At 44.8% G+C, this 13,883-nt stretch overlaps 1 protein-coding gene across 1 annotated transcript in view; it reads left to right on the top strand.

Annotated features, from left to right (window-relative positions):
- LOC147613082 (2-methyl-6-phytyl-1,4-hydroquinone methyltransferase 1, chloroplastic-like) overlaps window positions 1-9,668 on the top strand; it is a 46,135-nt gene extending 36,467 nt beyond the window's left edge. Inside the window, exon 3 of the mRNA XM_086782380.1 lies at window positions 9,143-9,668. Coding sequence (XP_086638506.1) covers window positions 9,143-9,298 — 156 coding nt within the window. The 3' untranslated portion in view covers window positions 9,299-9,668. The remainder of the gene's footprint in view (window positions 1-9,142) is intronic.
- Window positions 9,669-13,883: the final 4,215 nt, after the last annotated feature.

The raw sequence follows: 13,883 nt of genomic DNA, 5'->3' as shown, positions 1-13,883 counted from the left end.
CTGCCCTCTGTAAAGCCTCCTTATAACATGAGGGCTCCCCACAGTCAGTGAGCATCAAGTAGTCAACCCCTGGAACAAACCTGTCAGGGGCTCTGGAGGGTCTAGTGGACCTCCGTACCCAATGACCATCATTTGCAGGTTGCTGTCCAGCCTGCATATCACCCATTGGTGGCTCCTGTTCCATGCCATAAGGCTGAAAAATCATGCCCGGTATCTCCTCTAATTGTGGTATATCCATAGGGATATCTTCTGCCATCTCTGGCTGTCCATTTGGACCATTTTCAGCACCATTTAAGGGCTGGTTTTCCTGCTGTAATGGCTGATTTACAGCCCTTTGTTGTTGTCCATGATGTCCATCATCATCAAAGATGACTCTGCCAGGCTTCTGTTGCCTTGCAGGCTCCTTATACATGCATGTTTCATCAAAAATGACATCATTGCTGCGTATGATCTTTCTATTCATGGGATCCCAAAGTCTATACCCCATTTCACCTTTGTCACCATATCCTAGGAATATGCATTTGTGAGACTTAGGATCAAGTTTGGTGCGCATTTCCCTGCGTATGTGCACGTACGCAACGCAACCAAACACTCTCAAGTGCTTGTATGACGGAGGCTTCCCTGTCCATACTTCTTCTGGCACTTTCCCACCAAGCCTCGTGTTAGGTGACCTGTTTATAAGGTGAACGGCTGTCATAACAGCTTCAGCCCAAAAACCATGAGGTAATGCAGCATGTGACAACATAGAACGGACCTTCTCCTGTATGGTCTTGTTCATCCTCTCTGCTGTCCCGTTTTGTGGAGGATCATAAGGAGTAGAGAGCTCCCTCTTGATGCCTTTAGCATCACAAAAGTCCTGAAACTGTTTGGACATGTACTCTCCACCATTGTCGGAACGCAAAGCTTTCAGTGTTTTGCCAGTTTGATTCTCAACAAGAGCAACAAACTTCTCAAACACTGAGAATGTATCACTCTTCAAACGAAGAGGATAAACCCACACCTTGCGTGTGGCATCATCAATAAAAGACACAAAATATTTTGCCCCTCCCAAAGAAAGCTGAGGCATCTCACATACATCTGTATGCACAAGCTCTAACTGAGCATCTTTCTGTCCAAGAGCTTTCTTGTGGGGGCACTGTAGTTGCCTACCATATATACAATGCTCACAAAACTGAAAACTTGAAAACTTTAGAGAAGGCAAGTAACCCAAACGAGACAATTGCTCCATTCCCTTGACACTCATGTGTCCCAACCGGCTATGCCACATAGAAATTTCCGGCAGCTTGGTTGCATTTACATTAGCATGGTGACAAACACCTGCATGCATAAAATAAAGAGTGTCCACCTTAGAGCCTCTGGCAACAACCAGTGAGCCCTTACTAATTTTCCACTTTCCACTACCAAATGTGGTAACATAATCAGCATCATCAAGCTGTCCAGTAGAAAGCAGGTTCTTCTTGATCTCAGGCACATGCCTGACATCATGGAGCATAAGCTGTGAGCCACCTGAAAACACAAGCCTCACATCACCTCTGCCAAGAATCTTGCATGCGTGGTTATCACCCAAATAAACCACTCCTTCATTGCCAGCAGTGTACCTGACAAACAAGTCTCTGCAACCTGTAACATAAAAGGAGGCACCTGAATCAATGATCCATGAGTGCATACCATGACCACCTGTAAGAAGTGAATGGGCATCAAGTGAAGACGTAAATAGGACCTCATCCTCACTGCCACCTGCATGTGACACATTGATTTCTTCGATCTTGACTCCACTTTTGCCCTTTGGCTTTACATCTTTGGCTTCATCCTTGTCTTTGTCTTTGCCTTTTCCCTTTTCTTTTTGATCATTTTTCCATTTGTAGCATTGCTTTTTAATGTGTCCCTTCTTGCCACAATAATGGCATTCCAAATCCTTTTTGGAGCGAGACTTGCTCCTTCCCCTTTCTTGGCTTTTCCCCCTTTGCTGGGATCTCCCACGTGCATTCATTGCATTGGACTTTCCAACAGAGTTGTTTTTCCTGTTCATCTCTTCTTGAAGAAGAGCACCCTCAACATCTGCATATGACAGCATAGCATTCGAATTGCTAGTGGCTGTCCTGAATGTGTCCCAACTCTCTGGCAAAGTGCATAACAAAAAAGTGGCTTTGAACTCATCGTCCATTGCCAACTTTTGATTTATAACTTGGCTGACAATACCATTAAACTCATTGAGATGGGCTGTCATAGATGCCCCTTCCTTCATCTGAAGACCTATGAGTTTCTTCAACCAATACACTTTGCTTGATGCACTTTGTTGGGCATACAAGTCCTGCAATCTCTGCCACATTCCCCAAGCTGTCTTCTCTTCACGAATGCTGAAAAGTAATGAGTCTGACACAGACAACATGATAGTAGATCTTGCCAGCTCATCCATATCTTCCCACTCTTCAGCAGTAAGAGAAGCGGGCATTACACCCCTTTCTTTGATAGGCTTGTGCTGCTTTTTCTGGAGCAACACATTGTAGCACTGGGTTTGCCAAATATCATAATTATGCGAGCCTTCGAGCTTCTTGATGTGAAGCAATGAAGAGCTCTCACCTGTGATTGCCATAGCAAAATGCAACCTGTCAATGCCTGACTCCCTGCAAAATGTGCAAACACTGCACCAAAAGCACACAAAGTGCTCACAGTTTTTCTCCCAAGCTTTATCTCCCACTGCGGAAGCAAGAATGCAACTTTTCTCCCACTTTTTGTGATGAAATCACCAAAATCTGGTTGCTGCAGATTTTGGACAGCACCTTAAATGTGCTCTTTTGCCCTTCCAAAGTACTGTACAGCAGTACCAAGTGCTCACCAATGATGTACCAAACCTGTCCCGGCAAGTACAGCAGCTGTAAATGAACCTTTTGCTCACTCAAATCAATGTGCAGCCATGCCAAAACATGCACAAAGCTGTGCCAAATCTGTACCAGCAGGTACAGTAGCAATAAATGCTCTCCTAGCTGTCCAAATGAGTGAAAATCAGACTTTTACAGTCCCGAACACTGCATAAAACAGTTCCGAACAGAAATTGGGCAAAAGCCCCTTGACTGCAAGCTGATTTTTGAGGATTCAAGGCATAAATGTCTTGCCTGCTGCTTTGCCAAGCTCAACAAGCATACAAACTTGAAAAGCCCCTTGATTTAAGATCAATTTCTGATCATACATGGTACATTGACGCACATGAAGGCATCCAGAGTGTTCACGATGCTTCCCCTTGGCCACATATACATCAAATACATGAAAGCCCCTTGATTTACAGGCACATTGAGTGCTTGTAAGGCATCAACACATTATCCACAGCATCAAATGCGATTGCCTGCATGCAAATCAACCAAATCGACACAAAAGCCCCAAATTTCGACATCCAATTTCCTGCAAATTGATCCTGATTGTGACCAATGTCACCCAATTTTGCCAATTTTGCTTAAAAATTGAGCAATTGGGCACCTGTACCTGCTCAATTGTTGATTGTACTTGCTCAATTGCAAATCCCAAAAAAAAATTTGAGGCAAATACCTTGTAATTTCTGATTTTTCTTCAATTTGCAAGCTGTTGCAGGAGATGGGGGCAATTCTTGCTGCTGCAGATTGTTGGTGCAGAAAGAGTGCTCTTGTGATTTGCTACGGGGGGATCATCCTCCATAAGCTGCCCAAGAAGATCGCTGCCAGGCCAGTTGCTATCCGCGCTCAGGAGAAGTACCAAGTGATCGAGCCTCTGAATGGAGACCCCTTCGTCGGTGGACTAGAGACGCCAATCACGTCGACGTGCTCCCTTCGCTACTGGCCAGGCCTCGCCTTGTATTCGCCTTCGCTCAAGCCTTGTGCTTCGTATTGCTGCTGTGCGCTTCGCTCGCCTAGTGCCAAGCTACAAGACGGGCTCCGCCCAACGATTCTTCGCTCGTGTGCCTTCGCCTAGCATATGAACGCCCAGCGCTAGCCTCCTCGCTGCCTCAACCACGCTACACGATTAGCGTGTGTTGACGTATTCGCTATGAGCGCCACCCGCCTACAGCAGCAGCCGCTGGTGGCCACAAAGCGCAACAAGCTTATCGCCTGAGTTCGCCTCTTCGCTCGCCTAGCTTCTCCTTTGGCCTCTTCACCGAGTAGCAGCCTGGGCAGCCACGTGGGCGACCAGGAATCAGCAAGGAGCAGGGCGACCAGGAATCAGCAGGGCGACCAGGAATCAAAAAGGGGGGGCGGCCAGCAGAGCAGAAGAGGGAGGAGAACTGGTGACCAAAGCTCTGAAACCAGTTGATGGGGAGAAACAGTTAGGGTTAGGTCATGTGTGGGAGAGAGATACACAGAGAAGCAAGGGAGAGAGAGAGAGAGAGAGTTGTGGGGATAAGTCAACTCACCATGTGAGTGTGTGACTCCCCTATCACACATGTATATTGCACTAGTACACATAGTGCACTTGTACTAAGTGTACTATGTACTATAACTTATGGGCTTGTACACACTATAAGGGTGGGCATAATGCCTTTACCCCAACAAAGGGGAAGAGAGAGATGGGAATAGGGGTTTTACACAGTACACCACGTTGAGTGGGGAACAGGCCTCGCTCCCCCTTTAGGAATTTATTTCAGGAACAATCCACAGGCTTTTCCAAGCCAAGACCAATACAACAAATGAATGAGGACTGCTGTGGAACTGTAAACGCAGGGCTGTGCTGATGCTGGACAGAAAACGCAGGGCTGTAGGCTGATGCTGGACAGAAAACGCAGGACTGTTTGCTGTTTTGGGGACTGTGGAGGACTGTACGGCTGCGCTTGTATGCTGTCCTACTGAATTGCTGAGTTATGACTGCTGAATGGTTGCGTTAGTACTGCTGAATTGCTACGCTTATGGCTGTAGGAACTGCTGAATTGCTGTGCTTATGGCTGTAGGAACTGCCGAACTGCATGCGTTGGAGAACTAGGGTAGGCTGAAGCAAACTCAAGCACTCCAAGGGCTGGATAAGACTAGTCTAGTGCTGAGGGCAAGGGAACTCCTAGGGCTGAGGAGGAAAGCTCTTAGCACACTGAAGACTGAATGAGAAACTAAGCCCTATGCAAGCCTATTTATACTAACTAGAGGCTGGTCAAGTTGGCTGGTCATTTATTTAATAAAGTTTATATTTATAAATGACAATAAATGCTAAATAAATACCAGAAAATATGGGAAAAATACCAGATAAATCCTAGTAAATTCCCTAAGGCTTCTGGGATGTTCTAAATGATGCACATGCATATGCATGCATATTATGCAGGATGCAGAGTGCTTTCTGATGCAAACCCTAAGGCTTCTACTGACTCTGCATGCATGAATGATTCTCTCCAAGTGGGTTAAGGGACTTGACTGACTGACTGAGCCGCTAAGGCTGAGGAATGATCTACGTAGCTGGTGCTTGACTTATCATGGACTGAGGATGTACAATGGGGTCACGGCGTATGACAAATATCATCCTACTGGGTTTTAATACTGTACAACTGTTGCACTGCTGATGATGAGCCAGTTTGTCACCATGCACTGAGTGCAGAGTGCATGTGACACCATAGCAATGTTTTCCCATGGAATATTGGGAATTGGCAAAGGTTGTAATAATCTTGCGGGTTTTTTTCGATCAAACTTGACCTTTTGACAAACCAAACATTCTCAAACATATTACTCAATATCCCTTCTCATGCTAGGCCAAAAGAAATAACTCTCCAAAGCCCGAGAAGTTGTCATGATAGCCCTATGTCCCATATAAGGTGGGGCATGACATTCTTCCATTATCTTTGGTCTCAAATCCTTGGTCACACATAAACGGGTTTGCATCATAAGAAATCCTTCCTTCTGTTACTTTGTTGTCTTTTCCATGGGTATGCATAATCTGAAAATGAAATTGGGCCAAATAACTAGCCCATCTTATATGCTTTTTTTATATCTTAGGTTGAGACATAAAATACCTAAGACTTTGATGATCTGTCTTGATAACAAACTCAACACCCATAAGATAGTGCTTCCAAATCTTCAAGGCATGAATGATAGCCGTCAATTCTTTCTCGTAGGTGGGTGCGGTCTTTTCGGCTCCTTGAAGTCTTCGAGTGTCATAGGCCTCAGCATGGCCCTCTTGGTTCAAGACTGCTCCAAATCTCTTTAAGCATCACACTCTACCATGAATGGCTTTGATAAATCAGGAATAATCATTACTGGTCCTTCGCTAGCATAAAATTCTTTTTCAGCTTTGGCCCACCGAAATCCCACGGCTTTCTTTGTCAAATCATGTAGTGGACTTGCTACCACAGCAAACCACTCGATGAACTTTCTGTAATAAGAGCATAGGCCAAGGAAACTTCGAACTGCATGCACACTAGTCAACTCTGGCCATTCCACAATAGCCTTGACTTTATCTGGGTCCATCTTGACCCCTTCCTTGGACACTATATGGCCCAAGCAGTGAACATTTGACAAAAAGAACTCACTCTTCTTGCCATTCACATACAACTTGTGCTTTCGTAATTCTTGAAATACCATATCCAAGTGCTTTCGATGCTCTTCTTTGTTCTTTGAATGCACAAAAATGTCATCAAAGAAAGTAGCTGCAAACTTTCTATGTGCTCGGAATATTCTTTCCATCATTCAATTGAAGGTAGCCGGGGCATTGGTAAGACTAAAAGGCATCACCGAATACTCATAGAGTCCAAAGGTAGTCCTGAATGCGGTCTTTTGAATGTCCTCTGGAACAATCCTGACTTGATGGTAAACACTCTTCAAGTCGATCCTACTAAAGATAGTGGCTCCATCCAATCTATTTAGGATATCATCAATCCTAGGAATAGGAAACCTGTTCTTTACAGTGATCTTGTTAAGCATAGAGTAGAACCCTGGTTGGACTGGGCTCGCATGGGACGAGTTTCCACTCCAGGTCCTGCACCTTCTTGTTGAGATATGTCTACGTGACATCCAAGTGCGGGATGCACGTGACACCACCGTGAACAGCAAAGTAATTTGCTTGGCTCCAAATTTCCACACCAATGTGCAGTGAACTCCAAAGTATATAGAATGATGAGCGGTCGGACAAACCATGGCCATAATTCCCCGACTGAGGACCATGAACACATCATGTCTCTAAACCTCAAACAATGAACTCCGAACACATCCTGTCTATATTCTTTGCTACACCAAAGCTGACCTTGTCGTGCCAGATTTTTATTGCTTGGAACTTTGACTCACAGTTCCCATGCACCAAAAAATGGATCTGTTAATAGCCCTCTCTGTCACCCACAAGCCTTCTCTGGCTGTAAGCACATGGAGGAAACTATTTGTATAACTAGAGAAGAACACCATCCTGGTCCTCTCGAGCCGAAAGCGCCTTGGGAGCCCTAGACGAGTCACTAGAAGTATTTGTATCATTCTCCTGTGTCGTGTCTTTGCCCTTCTTTTGAGATGAAGACTTTCCCTTGTCCTTGTCCTTCTTCTTGGACAAGCAGTCCTTAGACAAATGTCCTCTCTTCGCACACGAGTAGCAACAACTCTGACTTTTCTTCTAGACTGTAATAAGTGCCTGATCTTGACTATTAAGAGACACCTTGATCTTCCCCTGTGAAACGAGGACGGACTCTTCTTCCAAGAGAAGGGAGCCGAGGTTATCAAAATCCAGTTGACTTGTGACATGGCACCTCAAAGCTGGAGAAACCACATCATACTCCAAGGGAAGCTTTGAGAGGATAAGTGCAATCAACTGAGCAGAGGACAAGGCAACACCCATTGCCAGTAACTGGTCATAGATAACCTTGGCCTTCATAAGGAACGACTGCATAGAACTACCAACAGGAAATACCAGACTGTAGAGTTGCCCTTGCAGAGTAACTGCTCTCATTGAGGAATCTCGAGCATAGACTCTAGAGATCCTCCAACTTGGACCGAACTTGATGTGCAGTGGCAAGAGTTTGCACGGTCGGTGAGACGATCTTCGCAATGGTCCGCGCACAAACACCGAGTGCACCTTCAAATCACGATCCTCTCAGTCTTGTAATTCAGCAACAAGGAATTCATCCTCTTGAACCTAGTCCAACCCCTCAAGTTTTTAGGACACTCGGGCTTCTTCTCACTGCCCTGAACAATCTCCCACAAACCCTTATGAATGAACTAGATCCGCATATTCAGCTTCCAATGGGCATAGTTGGTTCCATCCAACTTGTCCTCCTTGTTCATACAAGGAGGAGCCATATCCACAACAAGAAAGTACGCCGCCGAAAAAACACAAATCTCAGCACTCCAAGACTTCTCTCGAGCACTTTCCAATGGAGGGAAGCACGAGGACCAATCAGCCCCCTCTCAAATTTGAGAGAAAGGAGCTGGACAGCAGCAAAACAGTCCACCAAAACACACCGGAAACACCCAACCGGAGGGAGGGGAAGCCAGGGAAGAAGCAGGGTTGTCGTGGCCGCTTGTCGGGTTGCACCACACGCGAATAAACCATCTCCAGAAGCTGTCCTGACTGAGAAAACAGCCACGACACCACCAGCCACTGCAGATGGTGCTTAGAAAAGCAAACCGCAGCCACCTTGTACTTGCATCTTGTTGCCTTGCAGGGGTTGCATGGGGCAAGAGCACCACAGGAGAGAAAACGCTGATGTGAAGAGGCACAGAGAAAACACAGGTTCCGCAGAAAATGCAGCCAGCAGAGGAGAAAAATAGAGATGAGGGCAGCTGGGACCTATACCATGTTGGAGTATGCCCAGGTGGAAGCATAGACAAAGAAAGGGGGAGAAGGAGAGAGAGAGCAATTGTTGACAAGATCACCTTCATTAAGCAAGAGGCTTTTACAATGGCAATAGCAAGCAGAGGGTGAGGGATTGGATAGTGAACAAGCGATGAGGGAGGCCCTTTATATAGGGAGGCCAGAAGCTGGCCGACAGCTCACGACTTGCATAAATGTGAGAAAATACATGTGCCAATAAAAGGTCCAGTTCCACACCACAGAGATGCACAAAATTCGTACAGTATCATGCCAGTATGGGAGATTGTTTTGGCTATGTGTATCCTAAATTAGGGAAACTAGTTAGTTTAAATTCATATCAATGAATAAAGATATATATGCTTCACTTTTCAGCTCGACTAATTGAGATCAAATTTTTGCTATTGCTTTGCAGCTTGGACCCAAGGCAGAGGACATCAGAGAAAAAGTTAACCCATTCATATTTCTCTACAGGTTTCTTATAGGTGTAGTAGCATCCGCATATTATATTCTGGTGCCTATCTACATGTGGATTAAAGACCAAATTGTACCCAAGGGCCAGCCCATCTAAAAATCACTCTTGATCTTCTCTACGTCTGTAAGCAGGTGCATTTGCCGCACACTATTGTACATGCAAGGGGCATGATATCGTATTGTTAATTGATTTCAAAGATGCGGGGACAGCAGTTAAGAGTTTTATTTATTTTCTTATTTAATAGAACTGGTAACTCTGAAGAGGAGCAGGTGAAGGGTTCTTTTTTTATTTTCATCTGACAGAGGAAAGGTGCATCCTTGACATGCATTGACCTGAATCCTTGTCATATGGCCCTTGGATCTCGTCTTACACTTCTGTACTTTTTTGCATTGTATCCCGAAGCTGTATCAAACTGATAGCGCCCTCTGTATGTGTATTTGGAGAGGAATTGGATGGGATTGTGGAATTTTGAGTGCCTCGATATGAAAGTAGGCCCTAGGGGTGGACGTTTTTTGATAGCAAGGGATATGAATGTGGTATGCCAATGCAGTATAAGGAGACATGCCTGTTGTCCCTTCAGGATTGCTGGCTGGCAAGGTATGGATGGCCTACTTCCTGAATACAAGCAAGCTGGGTGGGACATGCCAAAATCGAATAGTTTAGAGGTAGTTGTATGCAATGCATGGTTTGTGTGTGGCATCTGTTATGACTAATCACCATGAAGGGAGAGCAGAATGCCCATGGACACCTCAGTTTCATTGAAGTAATTAGAGGTAGCTGTGCATGTGAGGTGTAGCATGATATTCATATATGACACCCTGGGATTTGATGACTTCTACCATGAATCCGGATGCTCATGGATGACATCTGAAGTGTAACAGACCTTGATGAGAAATTTGGTGAAAAATGCACCAAATGTTCGAAAAAGAGTCTCACATAATTTATTAAAGAGCTCACACATCAACTTGGGGGATAGGAGATGGTTTAAGGTCAGTCAATGCAAGGTTTCAGCTGCCTTCTACAAACGCAAGGCACAAAGTGAATGTATGATGGAAACTTACCTTAAAAATCTTAATGTCTTCTTGTTGGCTTTGACTGTTGCTTTCTACATTTCCTGACAATTTTTTCCCTTACATTGTCTATCCCTGTCAATGATGTGTACATAAAGTCATTAAGCTTTTTATACACAATGTCCCCACCCAATAGCATTTTTTTTCCAGAATGCAATAGCGGGTAGGCTTTACACACTTCGTTGGTCTTGTAGGTTGGCCATGACTAGCCCGGTACGAGTGTTAACAGATAATGCAAGTAGGGTTGATGGGATGAGCAAATGAACATTGGCTGATTAGGTTGCTACAAGGTCAGTCAAGAATGATGGGATGAGTAGACTGTGCATCTAATTGAAAGTATTCAATTAATGAAAAACGCACAACAAAACTAGCAAGGCAGGACAGATCTGAGTTTGAATTTTGTGAATGCTGCTTGTTAATGTCCTGAAATCTGAACGTTTCTTGCTCTGCCTAATTTAGCTACAATGAGTATTTCGGGGACAAGCCAAGGGACACTAATTTGCATTCTTATCAAAATATGTGTGGATCCATCGCACCTCCCATGCACCTATGTGCGTGTACTTGTAATGAATGGTGCCATTTTAGAAGGGATCTATGGAGATGAAAGACAACGTGGATTTCATTTAGGCTCTCAATCGAATACTCTGAATATGAAATTATAAGGAATCAAATGCCACGGGCTGCTTACTTGAATAACTGTCGAAATATGTGAATCCATTGCCATTGAGACTTGTACTTCCATGCACCCATGTTGTTATGTGCACGCTAGGGGCAAGTAGATTGGCGAGCTAGAGTGTGATATGTTGTGGGCGGACGTGCTTTTTGGTTCGCTATTGATAGCATGTGCTTTTTGGGCGTTCCTTACCTATTTATTGGAGGGAGCGGTACCAGTTGGGCACACACCGACAAATGGAGCACAGGAGTGCATAGCATGTGGAGCGAGAGTACCATCGTGCAAGAGGCCGTCGTCCTTGGGGGACAACCCTAGGTGGTAGGGGACACCAGATGAGGACGATGGCAGGACACTCACGAGGGCATGACGCTCTAGCTCGTGGCTCGGTGGGGATTGCTAAGATTGTGAGCCTCGCTCATGGCTGTCATGGTTGGGTGGCGAGTATGCATGCACCCATATATGTTTCTCTTTCATTGTTTCCAAGAGTTACGACTAGGGTTTCTGTGTGTTTGTTACTGCTGTTGCACGTTTCCAAGTTCTTGGAGCCGATCGGGGTCTTGACAGTGGTATCAGAGTCTCTTTGGGAGAAAGATGCAAGCAAGATACATGTGTGTTTGTTGCAAGATGGGGGAAGAGAGAGAGAGAGAGAGTGAGAGAGGACTGGCGGTTGTGTAGCCCAGACTTCCCGAGAAGCTCCCAGATCTGGCGGCGGGCAGTCTTCTATCCAAGGGTAGATCAGTGCTGGGCCTATGGGTAGTGAAAGGACCGAGCTTAAGTGCGAGCAACTTGGGAAGAGTGGTTGCAGAGATGGCCAACTTGGGGGGTGCGAGCAGGGCGGGGTGACATGCAAGAGCCCAGCTTTGAGCACGAGCAACCTATGGGCAGGGAAGAGGGTTCTACCTGGGCTCCGACCAAGTCAAGGTGACTTATGGCCAGTGGGCAACCCAGGGGCATGGCCAAGGCAGAGGGTCCCTCCTTTCTTCAGCGAGCGGACAAGTCAAAGAACCTTGCAGGCAGGGTAGACAACCCATATGGGCGCGGGTAGATCTGGAGGGGATTCCCCTCTATGGTGCAGGTAGGCTACCAAGAAAGCATGTCGAGTTGCTTTCTTAGGCAACCAGTTTTTTAAAATGAAAAAAAAAGCATAGTTAAAACTCACCTGGCCATTAAGGAAAAAAAAAAGCAAGGGTTTTTCCCTGAGCAATCTGGCAACCACTTGGTTTTTTTTTTTGCGAGAGCTTTTGCGGGCAAATCAATGGGTTTTTTCTTACGAGGGCATTTGCGAGCAAAGCACTAGCTAGATTCTGGGCGACAAGAATTCCTATGGGTTGCCAAGTTCTTTGTGCATTGCCACGTGTACCTAGATTTGTGTATGGATTACAAGGGTGAGCAACGAGTGGGTGTCCACGAACCCTTTCTTCTCTCGAACTTCTTTTCTTTTTCTCGCAGAAGTTCAAACTATTCTTCATAGGTTTGGGAGTAAGTTTTGACTCTCATCTCGAGGTGAAGCGAGACAAGCTCGTGTATGGAATCAAAGGTGTACTTGCACGACTTGATGCACGTACTTCAATGTATCCTTGATTTGAACCTGCATGTTAAGAGATGTGTTTGTACCAAACACATGCTATATATTGAACGATAGTAGAAGCATAGTACTATATCTTGTTTTGCTCGTATACGAGGTTGTTCTTGGTACATGAGTTTCTACTCCAAGAATTTTGTGGATATGCACACGAGAGGGAATCATGGTACTTGACCGTGATAGATTTACCTAAGAAACCTTCCACCTAATTCGAATGACCATTGCTTTTGATGTTAGAATTAGATAGGCCAAACCTACCACGCATGGGTAGGATGGAGGAATAGTTGACCATGACTTGATACCATGACTTACAAGGATAGGTCATAAAGGACATCCAAATAAGATTGGGCCAACCATCAGACTGCATGACGGGACGTTTGTGCGATGGCCCACCACATGTACCTCTAATTTAGCTTTACAGATGTTAAGGCTAGGATGCTCCTTGTATCCGTAGCAATTGCATATAACAATTCCAAAGCTATTCCAAGTGTATCGGCCACATCTTATTCCAAGACCGTACAAAACACGATTATTCAAGAACTTCACAGATACCGAGTTCAAAGAATACAAGTTTCGGAAGCAAGTTGTTTCCAAGATTTTTTGGGTTTAGTCAAATGCTTTGACTGGGACATTGGTCAAGGTTGTTCTTCTTTGTGTACACAGATATTGTCAAATCCCTAGACTGAGTTATGGTCACTAGTCTCGTTTGGAGTTCTTCCTTTCAAGAATTAGTTTCAATTTGTGGCACATGGTCAACCATTGGCATTTATTGTTTTGGATAGATCACGACAAATCCACAAACTAGTGGTTGTAGTAGTCGTAGTACAAGTATGGGTTGTATCTTGGTGGTATGGGACACCATGATCCATCGCATGTTATGAGGCTACGCCAAATTGTCAAAACTTCATTCGAACTCTGCGCTAACAAACACAAGCCTGTCTCAACATCTTTGAGAGAGATACTTTACTTTTAATACAGACAATTATGATAGATGCTAGCTTGCGTCATAACCAAGTCTATTGGAACTTTCATGTCCAAGGTACTCAAACTTTCCGAGGTCTGTTTGGAAAGTTAGACGTCAAAGGTGACGAAGTACAAATTGATGATCTTTTCTAGAAGATCGATTCTTCTCTTCTTTGAGAAGAGACTACTGTTGTGTTTCGCTTGGTTCAAGCTTCAATAGTAGGTTCTAGGTTTTCCCAGTTTTGTGGTTTTTTTCAAACTAAATTTATAGAGAACATCAAGATAAAAGCATGTTAGTCAAACGAAAGGTACTTTGGGTTTCGAGACAACTCTTTAAGACAGTGGTTGCTTACCTCTGGTATTGGTAGCATTGTTAGCTTTGAGTTACCCAAA

The sequence above is a fragment of the Cibotium barometz genome, chromosome 44 (genome assembly GCF_041138505.1).
Source record: "Cibotium barometz isolate CiBa-2024 chromosome 44, ASM4113850v1, whole genome shotgun sequence".
NCBI lineage: Eukaryota > Viridiplantae > Streptophyta > Polypodiopsida > Cyatheales > Cibotiaceae > Cibotium > Cibotium barometz.
Note: the sequence above shows the minus strand (reverse complement) of the source record. Positions and strands in the feature narration are given on the sequence as shown.